Source organism: Styela clava, chromosome 4 (genome assembly GCF_964204865.1).
Source record: "Styela clava chromosome 4, kaStyClav1.hap1.2, whole genome shotgun sequence".
Lineage (NCBI taxonomy): Eukaryota > Metazoa > Chordata > Ascidiacea > Stolidobranchia > Styelidae > Styela > Styela clava.
In genome coordinates, this window is record NC_135253.1 from 12012416 (window position 1) to 12040378 (window position 27963).

Genomic DNA, 27963 nt, shown 5'->3' on the forward strand with positions numbered 1-27963 from the left:
TGGACAGTATTTACCACTCTGTGATACATTCGAATAAAAACTACTTGCTGACCCCATGCATAGATTTATGGCTTAGTTTACCTTAATGGTGAATCAGAGACAGTAGTTTCACCCCACATACTCAACTTTTGAGTGCGAACAATTAACAAGAAGCCTTCAATAAACAAATAAATCCACCATCTTCCTCTTGCCAGTTAAAAGCAGTTGCGCCGGAGGAAATACAAGCAAATTTATCAGTGTCATGTTTTATCTGTGTTTAGTTTCAATTATAAACAATTTTAATAAAATGTTATTTCATCAACAGCGAAATACATACAATTTCAATAAATTATCAATGAATAAGAAGACACACAGTGACTTTGATCGCAAGAAATATGTGCAATAAGCATAGGATTCACAATGCATATTATGAATAGCAGGCAGAAATGAAACCAGAATAAAAATAAATTGGGTGATGCAATGATAATAGAGATCAGTGACACAAGTACATTTTTTTAAAGGAATCAATTATATCTGCAGATTTGATGAAAATAAGTTGCTTTTATGTTGCATCTGCATAAGGTATATCTGTAATATAGAAGATCATTTATTATACCCTTGTGAAAACATACACGGACATAAAGTTTACATGTAATGCTACACTCAATTTATAGTGCTTTCATGATGAAGATAGAGAATGTTGTTGCAAATTACATTTATTTAGTGACAATTATAATTATAATTCTCAATATGGAATATTGACAATATTAAATATATAGAATTAGTTCAATTTATTTTCTGACGTCACTGCTTGGGTACAGAGCTATCCTGGCAAACAAGTGTAGAGCATACAACTCGACAGGGCCTAGTCAAAGAAATGAGATATATAATAAGTATCACGTACCATCATAAACATTCGGATTGATCTTAAGTGGTGTGAAAGCATTCACTGGCAAATCCAAAGCAGGTGGTTTGCTAGGTACTGGTGGAGGTGGTGGTACAGCAGCATTGGTTCCCTTCTGAGAATAAACATATATTGGTGAGGGTGAAGGAAACCAAAAATAGACAGATCGCCTTCATTAATTGCATTCATTTTGTACAATACAAACCACACAACTTGTTCGAACAGGTAACCTTTTTAGATTTATATGGTTTACCAGTAGTCATGATTTGGTTTTAACATAAAGTATATTAAAATAATACTCTTAAGGATGACTTACACAGGTAATCATATCCAAAAAATCATTCATTTGTTTCAGTGACAGAGAATTATGAAGAGTTTCCAATGCTCTTATAGAAGGTACCAGTGACATATGATCAGATACTGAAATTAAAACAAAATATTCCATTACATATTAAATCTAAAACTCGTTGAGCTTAAATGTGTCCAAAACATACAGTATATTATCAAAAATACATAAACATGTAGAACAATTATTACAGGCACAATATTAAAGATCTATGTTGTATATCGACGGAAAAATTAAATATATTTGTCAAAATCAATTATTCCAGGATCAATTATCAAGATGATAAGAAAAAAGGATTTAGTCGTGACTAATCTTGTACCGATTACTAAGCAATGCATGTTTTAATAGCAAAACAACATTATAGAAATATGAATAAAGAAATATGCTCGAATCAATCATGGTAAATATTTGATTGTGTGCTAACGAGCTATTCGAAGTTTATTTTCTACTTTTTGAATGACTTTCTTAAAGCCTACCTGCAGACATATCAGACACAGTATATGCATGGGCGAATTCATTAGGAATATTTGGAGTTGAAGATGACGATCTACCTCCTGCTAACACTTTAGTACTGAACAAGCAACTTTGAGATCCTGGAAAAAGGTTTTGATAAATGAGGAATTGAAATATTTCGGTATAACGGCATCTTGTGTTAGAGTCCAGGGTCTCGGGGTTTCTGTACTGGCTATATTACTTAAACGACATGGACCTAATGTCTCGACTAAACATGGCATGTTAGTCCCATCATAACTAAAAATATTCTATTATAAAATAGGTATATACTATAGCTGATAAAAATTCCTTTATCAAGAGTTTTATTTTAGTAAATGGACAGATTATCTGCAGGTTTCTGCTGTAATAAATAAAACCTTATCAAACCAATAAAAAGCTGTAATGAAATAAAAACTGCTTTTTTTTAATCTCAATGAGAAAATATTGCTACTGACATTTACAACAGCAGTAAAAGAGATAACATGTGATTATTAGGCAGTGGTTCCTAAAATTTGATGATCAGTACTCTCATCCAAAGACTCTCATCAACCCTGAACCTTGCTCTTCTATAAAATAAAATGTGTTGGACCTAGTGAATGCCTTTGCTGGCGGCCCCCAGAAAACCACTCTGTGGTCCCTAAGGATGAGTTTGAGAAACTGCAATCTAAAGTGATTGTAATGGTACGACAGATAAAAGTTATTAATTTGCAATATCCCTACCTAATCCACCCTTATTTTCATAAGATCTGGAAACATGAGGATGTCTTCCAGTTTGTGCTGAATGTTGTCGATGTGTTGATCGCCTCCTTGATCGAGAAGATGGTCTTTCATGCTCAACCGGAGCAGGTGGTGCACTGCGATGAGGTTTACTGTTTTTCAGAAATCTTAGCACAGCTTCAGATGCATCTGGTTCTTCTTGATCACTTGTACCAGGGGTGTTGTTGTTGTGATCAGAATCAACAAATGTACTATCAGAAGCAGAACTTGAACACTAGAATAAATACCACATTTTTCTTTGGTTATGAATTAGAGAGAGTTATGTGTATACAGGATCTGGATATAAAAATTTGAATATTCCTGTCATAGCCTTAACATAAACTAGTTTTAATAACCAAGAGTGTGGAGTCTGAATTGCCACCTAAAATTGGGCATATATTATGATATTGTTGAAGTCGCACCGGCCGTTGTAATTTCCTGGAGAATTTCAAATTATTGGGAGTTTTCAGACTTATAATTATCAAACAATATTTTCGACAAAAACTCAAAACATTAAGTTGGCGAAGTATTCTCTATATAGACAATAGGTAAATTTTGTTTGCATACGACAAAGTTTTTGAGATCCATATTTGGGTTTTCAAACAGTTCTGAGATGGAGTTGCATAATTGGTCTGGAAGAACTCCACAGTGCTCTTGGCAGCCCACAACTACATGCACGCTTACAGAATTACAAGTTAAGAAAAGTTTATCAATTACAACTGTATACAGGACCTATAACACAGAAACAACTATTAATTAAATGAATAAACTTTACCTTCTTCTCATCAACTTCTTTAATCTGTTCAACCTGCCTCGTACTTCTCTCAGAACTAAAAAGCAACTGCATTGAAATATATTCTGTGCCATAACAATATGCAAATATGTACTTATTTGCTTCTGTTTAAGTAATAACATGAATGAAACAAGAACTGCATTACTCCATTAAGAACTGAAGAAAGCAACAACTGCAACAACTTAAAATACAACCATTCTCAAGTTGAACATAGAAGTAAAATTATGAAATCTTACTGCACAAATGACTACTGAAATGACTATAATTACTTCAAGTATATACACTAAATGCATCTGAACTGTACCAGTTTTTCATCAATTTTCTAATCTAGGCATATCTAACACTGAGATCACATTTGAGACACAATCTTTCAAGATACCGTACTCAAACAATGCTGACAATATTTTCTCTACAAAAAATTTCATCCATTTTTTCCTTTAATCTATTCCCAAACGATCATTTAATTTAACAAACATTTCCGTACTAACACTGTTATTACAAATTCTATTTTCCCACCCTTTCTCGTTTTGTTTATTCTGAAATGCCTGCTGCATATGTTGTGTTGCACTCCATGATGCAATATTAATTGCATTTTGAAGAATTCTTGCTAAACGTCTAATATCTGGTGCAGAAGGCGGGCAAACTTCTATAACTGAGCTTTGTGATGTTCTAGACATCACTGAATGCCTACTACTCGTTATGCAAACCGGAATTCTGGATGGAGATGAATCTAAAGCCTGCTATATAAAACTAGATATACATATATTGGTCAATAAAGAGCACCTATACTGCTATACACAATGATCTTGTCATAAAAATATGCCTCATAAACAAAGTACAGTAATTATAGCGGCTTGGGTTTTAATCATCGAATTTTTTAGCCCATGTTGGGTTAATTTTCAGATCATACTTGTGTGAATGCGCAGGTTAGACTTACTGTTTTTTACGGACCATAAGACGCTTCAAAACGATATCGAGAGTGCGTCTTATAACCCGGCGCCTCACGTAATGACCAGGAAGTGATTTATTGCAATTCAGTGTGTCTTATGTATAAATAAAAAACCCAATCTAAGGAGTCTATTGACAGTGCACCCTATAATACGGTGTGCCATTTGGTCCGTAAAATACTGTTATTGTGATAGAATTATAAAAAAGATCTTAGATTTTCTTGAACATACATTTAATATTTCCCAATCAGACCTTACTTAGTTGTATACTAATCGTATTAATTTAATTGATTATACAGACAAACATTAAACTCCTACTAATATTAATAAACTGGGCATACCCTTGATTTCTCTTCTGAACTAGAAGGACGTTCCGGCACTTTTGGCAATGGTGATTGCTGAAAAATTCAATGTACTACATATAAAAGTGAAGAGTTACAAAAGGGAGAAAGGTTTTACCTTGATATGATTTAGTTAAAGCTTAAAAAACGAGAAAATGCATTTTTTATATCAGGGTTGGGCAATTGTTTGGCTTGCAGGCCACATTGTCTCCAAAGAAGTTAGTAGATGGCTGCTCTTTTTATTAGGCACTGTGGTATAATATTCTGATTAATCGTCATTTTTATTTAGTATGAAAGTCATCATGCGTTTGGCGAGATTGTAGGCTATGAATGATGATGTAGATTCCAACCATATCAAACCATGACATGAAAACAAGTTTGATTTTGGCTCTGAATAAATTTGATGTTCAGGCAACAATAAGCTTTCCAATTAATGTGATAATTTCAGAAACTTACTCCTCTTGATGAAGGTCTCGACGCAGGCCTGAATCCTCCACCTTGAGGGAAGTCAACATCAGGAAAAGTTCCCCGAGCACCAGGACTAAAATGTAGTTCAACATGGAATCTTTTCTCCGAAGATGGATCTTCATTTGGATCTTCGTACAACATTATCACAATCTAATAAAAAACCAAGGGTAATAAATAATCTTGGTCATCAACCAGGATCAAAACAGTCTTGAGACTGTTACTCGAGAAAAAAGTTTTTTTAATGACTTTTTTACAATCTTTTACTCTAAACAAGGCACTGTTAAGGGAGCCACCTCCAGGTAAGGAGCTTCTAATTTGAAAGTACTGGAAACTATATTTTTTACACCCTGGGCTAGGTGATGAGCATGAGATTTAAACCCAAGATATGATGTTAGCGTAGATAAGCTCAACTCTTTAACCAAAAGTACATGCAGCCGAAAAAACTGTCATTAACTGTGCGACTATAATGCATGTTTTTTATGTTTGAACTTTTGAAAAATGAATTGACATTATAAAATAGTCAATATCAACAATAAGAGGTGTTTGAACTGTGGCTAGTGTATCTCCTAGAATTAAATTTCCACAAGATTTGAATACCTACAATAAATGTATATTCAAATACATTCAAAAGTAGTTATATTCTCTTGATATTGTGAATAATTTGAAATAATATCATTTAAAAATTGATATTTTGAGCATCTTATGATCAAACTAAATACAGCCTCCTTCATCGATAAAAAAATAGATGAACAATTGAAGAAATATTACCTGGGTCATATAGTTTAATTCAGAAACTGCATTTACATATTCCATAGCTCTTTTCCATTGGTCATCATTTACTTCCTGAAAAACAAGTGTTTAGATGAAAGCAAACAAATACAACATGTTTAACAAAAACTTGTTTTCAAGTAAAGTAAAATTTTGAGCACTTACATTACATAGACCTCCATATCTAAGTATAGTCAAAAGAGAATGAATATGACTTTCGCTTGTGAAATATAATCTTGTTCGAACGTGTCGACCTGGTGATAACACTCCTCTTGAATACCTGTAATTGAAATAGGTTTGTTCGTACACACTTCCAATACAATTAAAAAATGATATAGATTCATAATGTTGAGGAAATCATATACATTTCAAATCAGTTATATTCAATATATAGAAATTATTATTTTAGGAATATTTCAGAATATATTCATTAAGATTCTATATAATGCTGCGCAATTGGTATTAAGTCTATCAGGACTATTCATAATCTTCTAACTGTACAAAATTGTCTTTTCTGTACTAAAAAAAATAAACTCTATGAATAATTAGTTCAAATTTCTCAGTTGCGCAATGAGTTGAACAATTTTCAGCAAAGGCTGTGCTTAGCCTCTCAGTACGAAGAACCAATGCGCAATTATCGTGTCTATATGCAAACATTATTTCAGAATACAAACCTTGGATTCAATCTGTATGTATCATCTTCTAAATTTCTCTCCAGATCAACTTTAATTTTGCGTAAAAGTGGGATACAATATCCCAAAGCAATATCTAGTTTTTGATGTTTGGTTATACCATACTCCTACAAAAATAAAATATAAAAATAAAGAGTTATTAACTGTATAGTAATGTGGAGAATTAGGAAAGGGCAAAGCGAAACAAAGAGCAGTACCTGTGGTATAACAATATCAGCAAGAGTTTTTGACAAGCTGTATAATTCTGTGAATTTCTCAAGTTTTAACTTGCTGTTGTGTTGCAGATCATATCTAAATAAATTCGGCAATTTAAAAATGATTCAGTTTTGCTGCAAAATAGCTCTACAGAAGATACAAGTTGGAAGAGCAGTGTAATCAGAGATGGTCAAAACTGGATAACATACTACATTCTAAAAGTATATTCTCAAAACAAAATAACAAATATATTTTAAATTGAATCATTTTTGTCAAAACGAACTTTTTACATTCATAAATTGAAGTTAAAATAATTTGGTAATGCAAAATAATTAAAAATATTTGTTAATTGTAAATAATAATTGTTATGAATTCCTTTACATTTTAAAATTTTTAAAATTAAAATAAGTTTGCCCTTTGTATCAGGTGTCAACTGTTCAAAATGACAAGTTTTTGAATACAATATTTTATTCTAGAAGCAATAAATACTATATAGAGAATGAAATGAGTTCTAAATGTTTCTGATTTGTTAAGGACATCCCTGTGTGTAATTGTGTTTTTGGTAAAATTGTCATCTTTCATCTCTATAATAAGCCTAAGTTTGCTTACTTTATGCAGTCATAAATATCAGGAATTTTGCTGATATCAAATCTCTTCTTATGAATTTTAAAATCTTTCTCTAATTTTGCCCATCTCTGCAACATCAGTCCTAAAGTCTCATTATGATAAAGCTCAGTATCTGAAAGAAAAAATATACATTCAAATTGTGGTTTGACATATCATTACATCTATGGTGAGATTGTCCTGCATTACAGACTTGCATTACAATTTACATTACAGACTTCTTAAAAACAAAGATAAAAAAACGCTACAGATAGTTTGAATCTTCTTCCACTCACGTTCTTCTGAAGGATTATGTAAACGGTTTTTGATTTCTTTTGTGAGTTCTTTTATCAACGTATGTACTTTTCCCATTGTTTGTAAAGGGTTTTCTATGCTTTTTGCAGCTGTTACAATCGATGCTGGCTGGAGAGGAACCAACTGAAAATATAAATATGTGTTGCAGACCAAGAGACCGTATTTCATAAAAATTTATCATGCAAACTTTTATATAAAAAATATTTTGAGAAAAATAATTAATAATTAGAAAAAGTCGCAAGGACAAAAAAATAAGTGTAAAATAGCTTGACACCAATAAACAGTCTTGTATAGAGAAAGGCATCTTGTTAAATTTGAGTGTTTGTAATGTTAAAAATATTTGCCCACAAAGTTGATTCAAACATAACTTAAATGCAACTGAAAATATATTTCCAGCCTATCCCAGTTTCCAACAAACAGTGACAAAATAGATAAACATAAACAGTATGGTCGTCTAATAAAATTATAAAAATGTATATTTATTTTAGTTTTAGCTACAAAGTTCCTAAAAAAATTGTGAATTTTTTTGAAAGTCTGGGCTGTTTTTTCATCAGGTCTAATAATCCCATGAAGTTAAGCCATACAATAACTAAAATAATTGGATTTAACTACTTTAAAACAGGGGTGTGCAACCTTCAATACAGGAGGGCCAGATAGAAATAATTGAGTAAAACCGCAGACCGGTAGTTGCAGGTACAAAAATCGTTATTGATCTTGTGTCATGCATTGTACAAGCCAGCTGTTGAAGCATTGTAAAGCCATAAGCATATATAATAAATTGAACCCAGGGATAGGCTTCGCAATGCAAAGGTATTGGAATTACTCACACGTACCAAATTAAATTAAAAACTCGTTTCACAGGCCGCACATCATTCAAAATTGGCACTTGGCGAGCTACACAATTTTTCCTTGAGGGCCGAATGCACAGGTTTCACACCCCTGCTTTAAAACTTAATACTTCGTCTATTACATTAGAAGTATTACTAAATACTTACGGCATCTAAGTTTTCAAGTTTATCCTGATTTAACATGGTTTGCAGTTTCTCTTTTACACTGAAAAAATAATGTGATCATATGTTTTAACATACACATTCAATACGTTTATCAAATTTATGAAGACTTTATAAATCAAATTATAAACCAAAGTGCATAAGAGATAGAAAGCAGGGTTCATTGGACAGACTAAGTAAGGTTTGAATTGTTTTGTACAATTACCGGTACATTACTTGTTTGAATAAAGAGACATGTAACATTTCAACTACTAAATCCCCATTGGAAATTCAAATGACCAATCTGAAGTGATATTGCTGCTTAAATTGAGTGAAAAATGATTGCTTAATTATTATACTGTGCAATTCAAGAATCCTGCTGCACACTAACACAAATAACAGCAGAACTCTTGCATTGCACAGTATGGTGCTACAGCATCTTTGCATTATACGCATACACATCCACTAGCGCAAAGGCATTGAGGAAGGATGAGGAGACAGTCTTGCGCAATCTCTACCGATAGATAATTATTAAGTTGATACATCTGAACTGTTACAATAAAGATTCGATTCCATATTCTACTTTGGGATTGATGTGTAATTTAATGTTTTGCATAATTTCACAAAGACAGATCTTTTAGCTTTGCTTAATGATCATACTATTACTACTGTAACACCCTCAATTAAGATCGCAAGTAAATTACACCGTTGATCAGGAAAAAATTTGAAAAACAGTAAAAAAGTCACCCAATTGAATTGACAAATGGAGCGAAACGAAAAGAGAATTATTTTATATTATTAACGAAGTCATATATTGTATCAAAGCAAAAACTAGCAATTTATGAGCTATGCTGAAAAAAATGGAGATTTCACTATTGTAAAATTATTTGCATGTTGATTTGAAATCAGTATTTAATAAACAATCTGATGAATTCAATCGAATTTTAAATCACTTTTGTTCACAATATGGATGTGTGATTAGGAATATCTTGATATTTTGAATGCACAATTTATTGATTCGAGGCCGGCGGATTGCGCTTCGCAATTCCTCTCTGATTAAAGAAACTAACAGACTAATCGTTATTCTAAGTGATTCAAGAGTATTGCTGCACACAAACACAAATATATTTCTGTAACGTTTCGTCTGACTACCTAATTCAGCTTTACTATCAAACTTGTGCGCAATTTTAAAAATTTTATAAAAAATGCAATTGTACTGTGTGATGAAGTATTACATAACTCCAACAGTTAAAATATTTTTTTTTTTTTAAATTGAGTTGATATTCAGATATATTCATAATAGCAAGTTAAAAAATTTGAGATTGTGATCACTTTGGCCCATGCAATATTTTATTTTCAAATTTGGAATTATCTGTCGCATGATAGTGAAGAGATTATGTCTTCATTTATTGATTTACAATTTATTTTAAAACGAAAATACCTTGTCGATAAAAAATAATGAACCCCACCAAGAAGAAGGGAAGAATAATTTGAGAGATGCAAACACAAAAAGCAACAAAAGTACATACGCTAACTGCTTCCATAGTAGACGATGATTTCCACCGTCAAAATCAAAGTGTAGAAAGCTGAGACAGATAGAATAGAAGAATGAAGAGAAAGCAACAACAAAACCACAAAAATAAATAAAAACAAGTAAAACAAAATAATTTGAACGTAAACCTGACACAAATAATTATTAATAAAAGAAGACAACATAACAACATTTAAAAGCAGTTTTGAAACAGTATTAAACATAAATACAGTTCATAATGATGTCAAAACAAATCACACATTCAATGTATTAGATATAGTAAATCCTTGTTAGTAACATTTTTAGAATATTTTTATTTGTCTGATTTAAGTGATTCACGACCAAAAAATTGGATGTCTTCATCTGACTAGGGAATATAGTTTTTGCAGATCACATCATAGCCCATAAAGATCTTTTTAATGTTTGGCTAGTGTCAAATAAATAATTGGTTAACTATTTCTATACCAGACATGGACTGGTAACCATATGCAAAGCTATGGTTTGCCATATAACAATGGCAAATATAGGCTTACAGGCCTTTTCCCCCAGGATCGATAAAAAATCCTATCCTAACCCTAACTATACATTTAAAAATTGTGAAAATTTGCTGATTTCGAAATTTCTGTGTTGAAAAATAAATCACAAATCCTAATCATATATTCATGGCAACTTACTTCTGTTGGCATTCACTCAAACTGTCTCCTTCACTGTCCAACAATCCATTCATGTTTGCACTTTTAACCATTTGAACAAGTATAGGGGTTAATTCGCCTTCCAGAGCAAGAAGACCCTGAATAAAGTATAAAAATTCAATATTTGATGTTTCAAAATGCAAAAAAAATGAAATGTTGAAATAATAATTGAAATAATGGAGTGATATTGCCAGGCTAGAGAACGCTGGCATAATGAGTATATGGGTTTTAACCAGAGATCTTCCATTAGTCAGAATCAGGGCTGCGTTGGAGTTGGAAGTCTGACATAATTTTGAATGCTCTTGGAGTTTATTCTCGAGTTCAGATTCCATTTTTTTAGACTAATGCTGTAATCGAAGTCAAAGTTATCGATGGAAAACTAAAAAAAAAGTTGCAATTTGGCTGAGGATTCCCAACAGGCAATTGGAAGGACCAGATACGCCTTTATTTAATTTGTTTTGGCGGTCCAAACAAATTTTTTTTCAGGGCAGGGAGCAGGAGTTCAAGTCAAAATTTTAGTTAACCAAGAGCCTGGAAAGTTCAGAGTCTGGTAAAATTTTTTCCCAGATTCATCAGCATTTTAACTTACTGCCAACTCAACACGCCTGTTATATCAGGTCCCACCACAAGATATCAATTTATTCTAAAATAGAATTGTAGAATAACATCCATACTTTGGCAAATGCTGCAGCAGTCATTTGTACTCTTCCCTCATCTGATGCATAAATCTTCAAATCATGTCGATAAGTACTGTGTAGTCGTAGTAATCCACAACCAGGAAACCCAGCATAATCACCTAATAAGAGGGAATACTTTATGTTTACTCATATTATCCCCAAAACAATTCAAAAGAGTAGGCCATTTGCATATTGCCCAGTAGTGTTATCCCTTTGAAATTGACTGTCATTAAAAACTCAGAATGAGACAAAATTCTTGCAACCTAATGGTTCATTTGGGAGGTTTTTTTTAATTCAAATTTTTTATGAAGCAAGTTTGAAAAACAACTTTATAATGAAAAACAGTTCTGCTACTGCCTTGGCATATAAAAGGCCACGCGAATCTCGAGTTGAGTACTAAGTATTATTTGATGAGGAGTTTGAGTAATTCTATTTAGATGAATCAAGTTACTTCGAGTCTTTGATAAATGGAACTTGAGTCTAACTAAAGTCAAGAACATAAGCCTCCCCGAAACGGATAGGCAAATAACATTCCGGATAAAGCCTTGGCTAGACTAACTTGGTAATTAAATGTGAATAACAAATATTTTACCACATAAAAATTGAACGACTTATCATAAAAAAACACAAAACAACACACTAGTGCATTGCAAAAATGATTAGAAAACCAAATATTGCAATAGACAAATTACAGACACAAAAGTGACATGATCTGACTTCAAGCCAACATGCAATGTGTGAGATTCGCAATCACGAATGTAACTACTTACTATTATTACTTTTATTCAAAATTGATTATATGCAGGGTTTAAAGGAATCACAGATAATTATACTGTGTGAATAATCACAGGCATGGTATTCCATTTAAAAAAACATCATTTTTGCTTAATAAGTTTCATAGAAGATTGAATGAGGTGCAAATCACGGAACAGTGAATTTCTGAATTTGTTTATAATTGAAGTGATTCAGATTTAACAAAGTCAAAATTATTTTGAATTGTAATTTATATTGATTTAATCACACACAGAGTACATTAATTACGAGCAGAATAATGACGAAATACCAGTATTGACTGTTATATTATTTTTATAAATGTTCTTGCCTTTACTTCAAAAACGGCACTGTGGAAGCAGAAACTAGTATGCAATGAGACACTGATTTTAAAAGGACTGTAAGTTTTTCAGTTCAGCATTAACTATCCAATATATAGGGTGTCCATAAAGTCTTAAAATTCTTTAAAATTGCAAAGGGAATTTATCGATACCATATATTGTTTAGGCCCTCACAGATGTATTAAATGAAGTAAAAATACTTCAACAATCACTGATTAAAAAAGAACAAACCTGGTTAAGATATATTAAGAACTGACTTCATAACAAAATTGAAACTGTAAAGGAACTTTATGGACACCCTGTATTACATTCTGGATGAGGTTTACAATTGATGTGAGGTGAATCAAACTTCGAAGGTGTTTATTCCATGTAGAAGGATTATATGATTAAAAATTGTTTGGATCCAAACTACTATGACAGTAGGGAGCTGAAGATTTCCAATATTTACAGAGATTTCTATTCCTATGTTTCTGTAGTGTATGAAGTCACATTTAAATATGGTGGTCTGATATGATTTTTCAAATGATTCAAGTGATTTTTTAGCAGCAAATTATATAAAATTGCATAATTCAGCAGGAATTATAAATAGGCCAAAATAATACCTGAACGATTTCGAACATATCTGACTAAAGTAAAAAAAAATCAAAAATTATGATAAAACAAAGAAGATGAGAAGTATCAGGATTGACCACCGGCATAATAATGTATAGCTCGGTGTTTTCACCAGAATTCTAAAAAAAATTAAAAATAAAAAGGTTTGCTCCTCTCCAGGCTTTTCAGAAGAACTAGAAAATGAGAAATATCAGAAAGTCCAGAGAATTCAAAGAGTGTCTAAGAAGAAAACTGATGAATAAAAACAAAATGAAAGATTCTACAATATAAAAAAACTAACTGATTATTCATCTAATTTTAGAAGAAGTCCACTAGAATTTTAAATCATCAAAAATGCAGTTCAAACAAATTTGTACCGATTCCAAGCACTTGTGAGTTGTGATAGCAGCTACTTTTCTCCATATCTATTCTGAACTTATTAACTGACTTTCATTTAACAAATGTAAAGCAGAGCTCTTCAAACTTGGGGGCCTGACTCCCCGGTAGGTTGTGAAAAGGCTCAATGGGTGTCACCATACAATCTTTTTCGACACTAATTTATGTTAAAACAAAAATTCGATCAAAGGTGAATGATTTTGAACCAGTACTGAGACTTACCATCACTGAAACAGAGCCAAGATTCGATCCTTTGTGCAAGAATACGCGAGCATATCGTTCCCATTAATGGTATTGTCAAATTGATTATTATTTTTTAATATTTTCTGTCCTATTAAATTTATTTTAATTTTATTTTAGTTCCTGAAGGTAGCAAAAAAATATTCTGTTTTTTTCTGTTGTTGTTCATAATACGATTGTGAAAAATTGCTTTTCCCCGCAACTAATCAGCCAAGCAATTTTTAAATCTTCAGTACTTGGGAATTAGATAAAGTGGCTGGAAGGTTATTACTTTTGAGTTTATTTTTTAAACTGCTTCGAGTCCCAATGGGCCTGATATTTCAAACTGACATTTTGCTGACGTTATTTGCGCTATATTGAACGTTTGACTCTTGTGTTTACATATTTGAGCATTGCTATACAAACTATTAATGCTAGCTTTGTATACATCAAGTAGAACTAAGGCTACAATTTATATTCACATCAATCTCCTTATTATAACAGGATTATAGACAGTGTGACAATAAATACATTTGTATACGTATCCTGATTGCATAAGAAATGCATGCCTGCTTGCAGTTTGCACATGCCGATCAAATAATCATTTTGTACAAATTTGTCAAACGAAAGAGCATGGATGCATGTTTACCAATTGTATATGCATCCCCAAACTCCATTTGCAAAATTTACCTGTAAAGTGACCTTCGACTAAAGAAGAAAAGATAGAAGCAACATTTGTTCATGAATGTTGAAGAAGATTGAGAGCCATATGAAAAAAATAAAATACTCTTTTCGAAAACATTGTCGATGTTTCATTTAATATGGATGAATTCAAAATATCAAAATAATAAGCGTCATAGGTCAGGGATGGCAAACCCTTCCTACTGAATGTGACACATATTTTAATTATTGTTAAAAAGAAAAGTGTGGGTAACTAAAAGATTTCATCAATGAGAAACTTGCTTTTGAATTTTGAGCAACTTATTTCAGAAAAAAGGTAACACTGCTATAATAAATTACCAAGTGATACAGGGGGCAGTCAGAACAACTTCTAGAGAGAAAATAACTTTTGTGCAAAGCATCATTACTGAGTGTTCAAGGTACACAAAACACAAGTTCAAGTGTTAAATAATTTTATTTTTGTAGATAGGAAATAAATGGGTTCTGTTTTCGGCCCACTCTGTAAATTGAATTAGCGCCGGCATTATTACAACATACGATTATACATCTTTTTTGCAATAAATTCCAACTTGACGAATCGCTGAAAAAACATGACGAGTCACTTTGGTTTGCCATCCCTGTTGCAGGTGATCATTGCTAAATTTATAATCAAATACAACAAAACAAAAACCAGCGAAAATCAATCGCCAGCTTCTTTATCACACAAATCTACAACACAAAAACAAATTCAATATTCAACAACACTCAATCCGCTGTCAATAGACAATCATGTATCAATGATAATCAGTAATTTATGGAAATAAAAATAGAAATTAAAAAATTAATTTCTAATATACCTTTTCCTCCAGGATACATGCAACGAAACGCTCGTCCGAGATCTTCGGCTTGTGCTCGACCAGCCGGTGTCAATTCTCCTCCCCATTTCAAAATAAGTAGAAGAGTGGGATTTCGTCGAACTGTTTTTTGCTCTGATAGATAGTTAAAGCATTAAATTTTGTACATTACAGAGTATCTGTTAGAAGTTTTAAGAAGATATATTAGATGTGTAAAATAGGAAAAAATAAAAGCAATTTTTATGAAGTGTTTTTACACCTTTGGGTAATTAATAATAATTCCAGAGTATTAGTATCCAAACATATTTATTTACCAGATTCAGTTTTAGCCATCGCACAATAATTTTGATATTTCTATTACACAATTCATTGATTGGTGACTAGCTAGGCCATATTCCATATTTAAGTTTTTTTTTAAACTGACTTCTGGTGAAAAATAACCGTAAAATTCAACCTAGACAAAGAATAGGCTTAAGATTCAAGAGAAAGATTCAAGTTATTGAACAAAAATACAAGAACTTACGATCACTGTCATCAGAACTTGATGTTATATTTTTACTTCCTGATACTTGCTTGAATTGAACTTTTCTGTTAATACCAGAGAAGTGTCCATACCTAAACAACAAATAACACTAATTTCAATTGGTGGAGCATGATATTGGATGATCTAAGATTTATATGATAAGCAGCCAATCTCTACTAATATGTAATGATTATTTTTGAGACAAATATTGAAATAAAAATAGTTGTGTACAGGGCTGTGAAATATACTCAGACTTCCAACAGAAGTTGGTAAAAATATTAACACAAACTCGGGAGTTGAAAAAAAAATGGAAATCCAGGTTCATGAATATTTTGACTCCCAATTTCTAGCGCAAGATAAATCAAGTTCTGATAATAAAACTATTGATGGATGACACTTTCCATGGCGTCACAGGCATCACATAAGTGATATTTTTTGTGTGATGTGTGAAAACCGAAGATCTAGAATTTTTGTTAAGATCTTGCACGAAGGCAAATGTAATTCCCTAACACAACAATACAAGAGCGAAGCTTGTATGAAATTTAGAAGTGATAAATTGTACCCGATGTAATATTAAAATGTCACACAACTGGAAAAATACGATACTTCACTATAGCCAGGCAGTACGCAGTGGCCAGGAAGCCAAGAAACTGTTAGGAACGCTTGGTAAACTTGATTATTTTTTGACTTTCTGTAGAAAGTGATTAAAAGTCTGAAATCCTGACTCGAAATTCCAGAAAATATATGATTTGACTCAAATAGAACATGCCAAACCCTACGACCCTGTGTTTATCTGGTGGAATGACTTATCTCATCACAGTACTCTATCTCATCTCACTATCGAAATTTCACTACATATTTTTTCATTGTAATTCCACGAAGTGGAAAGCAAATTTTGAAGGTCAGGACATGTGTTTAAAAATATTACTCTACTGTGATAGTCAACAGAGCAGAAACTATGTTTAGGTACAATTTGAGGTACTCCCGAAGTATGTGAACCATGATGACGGACCCTGGAACGTAGTATGTGTACCAGGTTAGGGTTGGGCCATAATTTTATTCCAATTTTCCTTATTTTAGTTCTATTACGAGTTTGGGGACTGGCCAAGTGACTCCCGTAGTATTTGTACCTAAAATTATGGCCTAACCCTAACCTGGTACACATACTACGTTCCGGTGTCTGCCATTTTGGTTTGAATACCTCGGGAGTACCCAATATGACATACATTGTTTTTACTGTATTCAACTCAAAGTCAAGTTAAAATCATGCATCTGAAATGAACAGCTGATAAACTATTTCCATACCCGACATGGACTGGCAACCAGACGAAAAGCTGCGACTCGATCATTAACCGACCTTATCGGCTTTCCGCTCCTACAGAATATATAAGAAACTTTTTCATAGATTAATTATCAATATCACAGAAATATTGATACAATCTAATAATAGTGTGATGTAACAAGCAGAAAAGGAACAACCACTTACATTTCCAATACTGTTTTAAGTTGTTCCAATTTTTGACGTTTTTCACAGAGAATTGCACTTGGTTCTGATAATAAATATCTGGCAACATCCAATACTTCTTGTAATTGTTTCGGTCGTTTCAGTTTCAAACAGCCAGATTGATGACCATTGTATTTTCGAAAAAGATCCCAAAATCTGAAATAAATGGTTCAGCGTAATTATATTTTAACAGATTGCAAAATACTAAAAAATTTGGAATTCATTCTCTTGGAAAATGAGATCAATGAAGAAATGTACCGAATGTAAAATGAAGGTGTGCTTGTAGATTTAAAAACCAGCCAAAATCGGGCTTCGTAGAAATCAGAAAACTCAGAGTAAAAAATCTGAGTAAAAATAAGCAAGCTTTCAAGCACATTTTCCAATTTCCAAATACTGATAATTTGAGAGTCTGAGACTCACGATTTATTAGGTATGAGAAAGCAACGAGAAAAGCACTAACGGCAATTGGGCAAAATAAATCGTAGGCACATTTTAGGTTCAATAATGCACTAATTAAGGGGAATATCCCCAGTACAAAATTTTACAAAAACAAAAATGAAATTTTGTCTTAAGAATACACCATTGATCACTCTTGGCTTAGTAATGTATATATTCGAAAATTTTACATACAATTTTTGACATACATAAAGTGCATCAGGCTATAAGACGCAACTGTTTTTAAAGCAATATCGCACTGGTTTTGAGTGCAGGCAATGAAGCATAAAGCACTACCTGATCCATTCATTGGGTGTACCAACTTATGGAGGCGCCCGATCAAATTTTGAAAAAAAAAGTGGTTCAAAGAGTGTGTTATGGTCTATAGAATATGGTAGGTTATTGAATATGATTAGCAGCAAAAACCTAATATAAACAATTCAACTCAATTCCTAACTTTATGACAAGGTAGGCACAATTACTTTTTTACTGTTTTCATTTAAACCAAATTCTATGAAGATATCAACATTAGACTACTATCATTATTTTTCACTTCCTAGGCAATGCATGTAATAAATATAATAGATAAAAAATTGATATAATCATATATTCTAAAACATTACTTGTGGTGTTGTACTTCCATTTTCAATTTCTGTTTTGGTGTCCGATCTCCGTGACGAATAACTGCTATCACACATCGAAGTTCCATCCTGAATTTTTCAAATAAGTATAAAATAGTTATCAATATCTTTCCAAAACACCTATTTGTATTGTCATCTTAAATTTCTTAGATTAGACTGTGAAGTATCCTTATAAGAATGCCTTCGTACTAATCAATTTGGAGGCAAAAGCATATTACTTGTAGTAAGTTGTAGTAATAGATTGTGTGGGATATGCCAAACAAGAAAATTACATTACACATGAGGATGTTTATATGAGACAAGTTAGGATTTCAAAATTTTGAAAACATCCTCGTTTATGCGGATGTTTATTAAGATTTAGGACTAGAATACAAAGAATGATTATATATGGATAAAATATTATTTTATTTTCTCAAAAATTTGTTTCAGAAAAATTAGCATTTTTATATTGTTTGAACCTAAGCAAGAAAACCAAACAATAATTGAATTGGATGACTCACATAGTTCCAGAAGTAGTTGGTACAATAGGTATATCGTCATCAGTAGGAATTGACCAAGGAATATGAAATTGAGGAGCAAGATTTCTGATGATGATATTTCTAGAAAAAAGATAGATATAAGTTGAAATATTAACTTTAATACAATGGATAATTTACTAATATAGTAATATATTCATCCTGAATCTAAATGAAGTTTCAAACCGCATAACAAGATTGCCAATATGTTATCATTTGTAAAGAATCCCATTTCTGCAGAGCTAGTCTTCAAACTGTCACCCGAAAAAGCTCAATGGGGGTCACGGTAAAATATTTTTTGATTCTAACTTATGTTAAAACAAAATATCAATCAAATTTGATAAGTTGCTAGGAATAGGTCTTATATATATGAATATATACATATATTGATCCTTGCACATGAAATCATGCGAGGCAGAAAGTATTCAATACACAGACAAGATACAACCAAAAAATGTCATTTAATCATTGCAAAAGAACATTCAAATCAGACCAGTGATTGATATCACTTGATAGGGGTTAAATTACATTAGATCATAAACATATAAAGATTAATTACTACTTAGTGAAGGTGTCATAAAGTCATAAAATTTAGGGCACAATCATTATCACTGAAATGCTGCAATGAATTCCTGCTAATATAATTCATGACTGCAAATGAAACGGTGTGAAAAGTTTTCTGGCAGGTAATAATAACTATTCACAAACCATAAAATTTTCAGACATTGTCTTACTTTTTTCTTTTGTTACAAATACAATGAATGTATTTGTATGTAATGAGTTAATATTCTATGGAAAGACCAAAATCTTTCCGGCTCAGCATTGTCTACCCATTTTATTATGTCCTGGGAGAGGTGTCGGGCATGGAGATGATAGCAGTGGCGTATCCATATAAAATGGCACCTGTGGCAAAGTTTATTTATTCGCCCCCTCGATCGGTGGTTGACAATTTTTTCAATGGTTATTGTTGAACTGAGATCCTTATTTATTATTTAATGAAAGATACTAGTATTATTCATTTTGAATTTCGAATTAGTTTAATAAAACTTTTCGATGGTTAAAACTTTTCGCTATTTTTGTGCCCCTATTCAAACGGTGCCCGTGGTGCGAGTCATGGCTGCCATACCCTAGATACGCCACTGGATGATAGCACCATGAAATATAGTTATCCAACAAAATACATACGCACGAATGTTTAAAATGAATCGAATATTTGAATCAATTTATCATCGCATTCAATTCTTAATTTTTTAAATGATTCAGAATAGTTTCACTTGAAGAGTCTTACAACATGACCCAAAAAAGCATTTAATTTGATTAAATTATAAAATATAGAGAACAGATTAAATTGCTCTTTATCTTTCATGTATTTCTAACTCTTAATAATTGGATATACATGGACTACATGTTCACAGTTAAAAAACTGAAGTTAAAAAAATATTCAATATTCCAAAGAATGTTAAATTTGAATGCATCCTGAATAGTGGAATATTCACTTGGTTTTGTAAGAGCCCATAACGACAAACCACTGATTCTTCAGAGATAAATAAACAAAAATTATATAGACAGTTTTAACTTACCCTAAAACTTTAGCACAATCATCATAATATTTCTTTGAATTTTTAACAAAGCTGAATCCGTTTACATCGCAAACATAAGACTTTCCATGTGCTCGTAAAAAATCAAATCCACAGACAGTTTGCTGCAAAAAAGAAGTGATTTTTTTATATGCAAAATTCAGAACACCAAGAATGTATTCAATGATATGGCTTAGAGATGATATTGTGACAATGCCTCATACTATAAAAAAAATGAATTCTCCAAAGTCCAAATAACTAATTCGTTTTAAATTCCAAGCTCATAACAAGCAAGTAATTATTAAAGAATATTATGAAGGGTAGTATTTTATATTGTCATTATGTGAACTGGTTATAAAATAAGTGGCTAATTGTACAGAGCTGCATAGCTGGAAAAAATTTACTCTCGACTCCGAATCCAAACTGCGAGACAATACAAAATGACTGGCTCAGACTGACTTTTGAGTCTGGCTTACAACTCAGATTGAAGGATAAATAAAGATTTTGATAACAGAACTTTGACATAAGCACACCATGAGGCACACTCCAGCTCCGCAGAGTAAGAAAATACGACTCCAGCTATGGATCCAATTAGGCGCGCAGCCAGAATTTTTAAAAGGGGGGGGTTTCAAAATCGGAAATTACTAATGCCGTCTGTAACTGTCACCGCAATCACGCGCTCGTTAATAGAGCTGCCTTTTCAGCTTCTATCGCGTAAAATATTCAATTCATGACAACTACGAGATTCTAAAATGTCCTTACGTATATATTAATTTTATTGTCCCCAACGCAACTCGCGGTCTCGACTTTCTATATCAAAATAAAAACATTACTGCCGTGGACATAAAACAATGAGATAAGCTGCCTGATATATTTAATTTTGATACGTATTTTTGCAATCTTGTGACCTCGTTATCGCCGTTAGTAAAGTCTCGATATCTGATATAAAATCATGTTCAGTACAATTTTACTTCATACAATGAAAATAGATATAAAGTATACCAGTAAATCAAAAATACGAATTCAGTCAAATTTAGATCGCTGGTTTACACCTTCATTTGTCTTTAGAACCTCGCCGCCGATGAACGTATAATACCTCTCAAGTACAAAAATAAAATAATCGTCATGTTTATCGTGGCACAAATTTGTGATTTAGAGAGAATAAATACCGACGTAAAGGCGTTTACGGCCTAAATAACACACTGATGAAAACAATCGGCGATTTTAGCAGAAGGCAATTGCACGCTTTTTCAGTTTTCACAATTCCGTGCGAGTACAAAAATAAAATAATTATCATTGTTCCCGTGGCACAAATTTGTGATTCAGAGAGAATAAATATCAACGAGAAGGCGTTTGCGGCCTAAATAATACGCCGCCTTAATGAAAACATACGGCGATTTTAGCAGAAAGCAATTGCACGCGTTTTCGGCGACTTTTTCTGTTTTCAAAAAAAATCAAAAGGGGGGGGTTTCGACCCCGAAAACCCCCCCCCTGGCTGCGCCACTGGATCCAATGTCAATAGAAAATTGCCAAAATTTTTGACTCCAAACCCCAAAAATAAGAACACTAACCTTGAATGCAAGACAGACTTTTCTTGCAATAAGTTTTTCTTTTGCTGATAATATAACAGGAAATCGAACTTCTTTACCATCCCTATCTCTTTCTACTTTACCATCTAAAGCAGGTGATTTTCTTGCCTCGGCATGAGCGTATTCTGGACCTACCGTGTACACCTGTGAAAAAGACGAAATCATATTAGTCTATGTCAGTGGTTTTCAACTATTTTGATGGAACAAAACCCCAAGGGACATTTCCAGAGGCTAAATAAACCACTGTGCAATAGCTGAGCTGTCTTTCATTGTCTGAATTGTATAAACTATGAATATATAGATAGAATCAAACTTAATACTGACAAAATAAAATTATCTTTGAGGTGTAGCAAGTTCAATATTAGTGGCTAACCTAATAGGCATTAGGTTATTTAAACTTTTGGATTCGAATGGAAACTTGCGGAACCCCTAGAAGGCATTGATGAAACACTGGTGTGCCGTGGAATCCCAGTTGAAAATCACTCACCCATGTTGTTAGAATAAGATGAAATGAGTGAAATATTTATTGTGTGTGTGAAGTTGGTCTGAATCACGGTTCGTGTCGAATAATAGGTCAGTCTAGAGTCGACTAAATCAGCGAGTTAAATCTCATTGATGGTTGATAACGAGTTTAAACCACTCAAGTAACTCCGACTCTTAGATAAATGGTATCTCGAGTTCAACTTAAGTCGAGTCAATGACTCGAGTACGGATGGGCATTTTAAAATATCTGATGATTTCAGCATTGAATCGAATATTTTTTATGAATCAAATATCGAATACTTGGAAAATATTCAATTGTATGCGGCTTTCATTGTGATGGGTCCACCTGGCGCATAAATTACTGGAAACATAGAATCCAGACAGTTTGCTGAGCGTTCATACACAATAAGAATCATGTTTGATCCTCAACTCATTATGAAGAAAAAAGCCATATGTTAGAATTTTATTTTGAAAATATGGCTTCAAAAAAAAAAATGAGGAATTCCACTCGAAACCTTTTGCAGACAAATAAAAACAAGATGCCGGTGATTCAAAATTTTTGTCTGTACCAATTCAAATATTTCCCTATTCAACTTGATATGTCCAGCCCTAGACTAGAGTTTCCCTTAACCTAGTAATATAGTACTACCTTCACATCTGTTCCATCAGTTGGCATAAAATCTTCGTAAATAAATGATCCTTTCTTACGAATTGAACTTTGAGCGGAATATTGACTGCTACGATTTCCAATCTAAAAATGAAAAACAACAAAGTCTACCAAACTATGATACACAAATGATAGGAGTTTGAATATTTTTATACTCTAAATCAGGGGTGTTCAACATATTTTTCAGTGGGCCATTTAACCACACAAAAAATTTAGCAGGAAAGGCAAGAGACGAGAATACGACAATTGCTTAGCCTTATAGTATTAAATGAACCAGTGACAAAACAGTGGATTTAACGCAGCGACAAGGGCAAAAAAACATTATGTATTTTTATCCATGACTTTTCAGACATAAACTGTTGGATTAAAATTTTATGCTTGATGGGGAAAAATTTGAGTGTTGACAAGGGTTGGGGAAAAATTTGAGTGTTGACAAGGGTTGGGGAAAAATTTGAGTGTTGACAAGGGCCACAATAAAAGGCACGATGAGCAAAACATTTGAATTTTTAAGAAAGGAAGAATTTTTAGCAATTTATTGTAAAATCATGGCCTACAAAATCTATAGGCCTAAATTTCATTCATTTAGTCGAGGAGTATAAAAAAATTATTATGATCCAAATTGCTAGATCTCACTGAAAAAGCACCATTTGTATTTTGGCAATTGAAATTAGAATAGATGTTAACAATGAGTACTAGGAAAATTCAAATTCAATTTAACCCACAATTCCAGATCGAGCATAAAACGAGCCCATGCTAAACTTAGGTTAATATAATCTTTTTTCATGAAATAGTAGGTATATTTTACTATTGTCAGTCTGTGATTGATTGTCATACATGTGATGGGATCGTACGGCATGTTACGATTTGTAGCGTCGGCTTATATTCGAATTTTTATAAATTCACAATTTTAGGGCCGTTTTTAGAGGGTCAGCTTATATGTGATGCAATATACACATCAGGTTTTGATTGACCGGTTGTTATTAGTTAATAACAATGAAGGCACAGCAGAATAGCAAAGAAGCATTCAAAATATTAGTAAAATTAAAAGCATGCTAAAACACTAGTACAAAGCTACCGGAACCTTTCTGAATAACTTCTGACATCCACCACCAGCAGAAGATGGATAATAGATATGTATATTATGATCTTCTGCATCCACTGGTTTTTCAACAAATGGTTTGTGAAATGTTTCATTTCCAACTACAATGTGGTCTTCATATTCTTCAAAATTACATTCTGCTAGAAAGCAATAAAAGCATTGTTTTTTTGTATAAGATGATTTTTATATGCCTTTTGCTCTAAACATGGGTCTGTACAAGATTCTGCTCCTAGATAAAGAGTTACTTTATTTTCAAAATGACTGGAATCTCTCCACTTCGGCATTGCCTACCCAATTGAATACACCAGTGTTTCCCAACCTTTTATGGCTTGTGGCTTGTGGAAGCTTTTGCCACTCATGCCCCCCCCCCCCCTATTTATCATTTCAGTGGTATTTATAGTATTACTTTGATTGATAGATTTCAAATCCCATTATGTTCGAACAATTCATGCTCAACAACGTGAATACACTCTGTGAAATAACCTTATCAAGCAATGAAACTAGGAAGAATATGAAGTTTTCTCGTATAGTGAAAAGTAAAATCAGTTTTGTGCCCCCTTCAACTGTCATGTTCCTCTCAGATCAAGATAGAAGACTATAATTTTACTTATTACATCAGTTCATCTAATGATCAAATCTTTCAAAGCTAGTCATAATGGAGAGCCGAAATAGATGACACAGCGATATTGTTTTGTGCTTAGTCAATAATCTTATTTGAAAAGAAAGCCACAAAATAAAACAAAGAGCAGCTTAGGAAATAAAAAAAACAATCTTGCATGAATGGAAACATGTTTCTCTCCTCCCAGAACTGTAGTTTAACTACAGCCTACCTTCTTCTCCGTCTCTATTGCAAACTGCATTTCGTGGCATTTCTATTCCATGTTCTTTTAAAATTCTATAAACTTCTCTTCTGTCTTGTATGAAAAATTGAGTTTCCAAATCATTGATTAAAAATGCCTTTGTTAAGTTCGAATATTCCACAGCTTTTGAAAGCGGAAAACCTGAAAACGTAAAATTGATGCTAAAATTTAAAAAAAATTTAGACAGATGACTAGAAATGTATTTCAAATTTTTTGAATAGGTTTCGAAGTGCAAGGGGTTACATTTGACACTCAACCGCGAAGTTTAAATGCACATTTTAGTGGTCGTCCATAACTTCATAGATTAAATTCTTAGTTTCTGAGTGAGTGAGTGTGACCCAACTTTAATTAAGCAAAAAAAAATACCAATTCTCATGAAATATATTCTTCACATTGAAGATATAGACCACATTAAATAAATGAAGAACATACCAGTTGAATGAAACGAGATAAATGCTTCTGACCCAACTTTGAGCAAAAAGAATACCAACTCTAATCAAATAAATTCTGTACTTTGGAGATACAGACCATATTAAAGAAATGATGAACATACCAGTTGAATGAAACGAGATCAGGCAATCACATGACGGCCAATCTTCAACATTACGGTTCAAAATTACATCTTGTGGAAAAACTTCTAAAGTTAAATATTCAAACATTGCAAGTCTGTTTAAGATTTCTTTCATGGGCTTTGAACTGACTTTCTTGTCCATTGCACAGATTCCAACAACAATTTTCTTTCTTTCTTCCTATGATAAAGAAGACTAAATGAAATGACACAAACGTTGATTGTGACAAAAAAAACTTTCGACTATCACCTTTATTATTGAGGTATTGAGATTCATCATTACATTACAAAAACTCTGATTGTATCGTCCAACTTTTGTAGCATCTGAAACCAATAACTGACTAACTATCCATAACCAATTGGACTGGTAACCGGACAGGAGGCCGTGGTTCGCCATGTCATTAGGTCGTATTATCAACTTTCCTTACCCCTGGGATAAAATGTGAATCTTATCCCATAAAAAAAAAAACAGTAAAGTATAGCAATTATAAGTACTATCTCGTTAGTACCCAATTATACTCTAAATAAAGATTACCATTAAACAAGATAGAAGCAATTTCGTTGCCATGATTTCAAAAACAACTGTCTGCATCTGCAGCAAAGTAATTATAATGTAAATACCATAACAAAATCATCCTCGCTGAAAGAATTCCGATAAAAAAGTTCATAAGATTGTCTGGTGCCCTGGGGCATTCCTTCACTTTTATTGTTGTTTGGTGAGCTGTCTTCAGTTCCAATAAAGAACTTTGCATGGTGCCCGTTCTCTGTTTCATCCTCCATATTCAAATGTTAGAAATTGGTGCCTTATTGCTTGACAACACTGATTTGCATTTGATTTGATATCAAAACCAGGGATTATTTCAAAAGTTAATTTAGAGATTTAACAGGCATGAACTTTTTACTATCTGTAGTGCAGTATGGTAACAAAGAAAAGGTTTTAGCATCTCATCCAAATGCATAATTGGGAGAATAAAGGATCAGTCATCAGGATATTCATATTTATAGGTAAAGACTGAATGTCACCTGCCTGCCTGCTGCTATTTCTGCTTGCTTGTTTCTGGGATACTATATTCAGATATTACTATTATAGGGAATCTCTTCCTACATGTTTCACAACAAGATGGCTTCTTCCTAGTTTGAGTATGCCTTTTAAAATTACACACTCTTGGAAAGGTTTTCCAAAACGTTTCATAAGAATACGGCTTCTCCCCAGTATGAGTTTGTGTATGTCTTCCCAAATTACATGCTCTTAACTTCAGTGAGAAGTGTAACGACAGGACGTTTGATAGATTTAAGATGATGCTGAAGTTGGCAAATGGATTAGCAGCGCAAACAAAAAGCAAAATTTGGGATTGGCTTACGAAAGAGCAATTGAAATACTAGAATGTATGTAAGTTTAATCATCTTGTAAACGTAAAAAATACAAACAAGCTGACAATTATCATTAGAGACGTGAAACATAAGACCACAAACTGATACTCAATACTGACAAACAACAGAAGTCGTAACCAAACATTGACATGGTATAGCCTATACAGCTATAGGTAATGGACGAGTCAAATCAGATATGAACAACTTATACATTGCTATCGGTATGGGTTGGGAATCTGTCATTCAATTCACTGCTACTGTTTGCACGACACAAGCTTCTCGAATTTCCATCCTGTGTTTTTCTTTTGTGTTGTCGATATTTTGTACCATGTCTGCAGGACAGGATAATGCACTAATAACAGAATAATGTAATATCTGAATATTGCTGTATTGACTAGACTAGACTCAATCAGATTTTTGATCCATCTGCCAGTCTGTTTGTGATTCACTGGTTCAAGTGGTTGATACATTTACAGATTTGAAGCTTTTTTCGTCTACAGGTCTGTGCGTTGTGGTATTTTACCGCAAACAGACAAAGTACGGTAATAATGCAATGCGGCATCCTCTATTTCCCGATTTCAGTATTTGCAAACGGTTACGGTACCGGTACCGGTAAAGCCTGACGGTGGTACTACCTGTATACTGTCAAGCAAACAACCCTGTGCGTACCGGTATCATATTACATGTATTTATGTATCACTAGGATCAGAAAAGGGCGTCGATATGGCTAGCGGAGGCGCAGCCGGACTTTCGATAAAGTGTGGAAAGATGAGAGAAAGCATCACGGGCGACCTCAAGTTTTTAGCAAGTA

At 32.9% G+C, this 27963-nt stretch overlaps 1 protein-coding gene across 2 annotated transcripts; it reads right to left on the minus strand.

The window, feature by feature from the left end:
- Window positions 1-239: 239 nt before the first annotated feature.
- Window positions 240-26698, minus strand: LOC120325746 (inositol hexakisphosphate and diphosphoinositol-pentakisphosphate kinase 2-like). 2 transcript variants are annotated; one of them, XM_039391878.2, is made up of 32 exons: window positions 26403-26698; window positions 25767-25962; window positions 25184-25354; window positions 24330-24493; window positions 23237-23338; window positions 22087-22248; window positions 20519-20640; window positions 18924-19022; window positions 18406-18492; window positions 17330-17503; window positions 15844-15935; window positions 15324-15455; window positions 14497-14514; window positions 11486-11607; window positions 10794-10909; window positions 10118-10174; window positions 8595-8652; window positions 7581-7722; window positions 7291-7420; window positions 6684-6777; window positions 6469-6593; window positions 5960-6074; window positions 5795-5869; window positions 5015-5176; window positions 4559-4615; window positions 3787-4010; window positions 3253-3307; window positions 2442-2712; window positions 1706-1822; window positions 1200-1303; window positions 884-998; window positions 240-567 (listed from the first exon to the last, which is right to left on the minus strand). In XM_039391878.2, exons 1-32 carry the CDS (start codon window positions 26559-26561, stop codon window positions 542-544), a joined length of 3843 nt encoding a protein of 1280 aa, XP_039247812.2. In that variant the 5' UTR covers window positions 26562-26698; the 3' UTR covers window positions 240-541. The 2 variants fall into 2 exon arrangements, with proteins under 2 accessions (XP_039247812.2, XP_039247823.2); XM_039391889.2 differs by lacking the exon at window positions 14497-14514 and having other exon boundaries at window positions 24336-24490; window positions 26403-26697.
- Window positions 26699-27963: the final 1265 nt, after the last annotated feature.

Bases quoted from the DNA above. Each gene is read 5' to 3' on its own strand.
- LOC120325746 (XM_039391878.2), bottom strand. From the start codon at position 26,561: ATGGAGGATGAAACAGAGAACGGGCACCATGCAAAGTTCTTTATTGGA. The intron at 15,456-15,843 runs GTAAGTTCTTGT...ACTATCTATCAG, and splicing joins AAGTTCTGATGACAGTGATC to AGCAAAAAACAGTTCGACGA. The intron at 5,870-5,959 runs GTAAGTGCTCAA...CTTGTTTTTCAG, and splicing joins GATATGGAGGTCTATGTAAT to GAAGTAAATGATGACCAATG.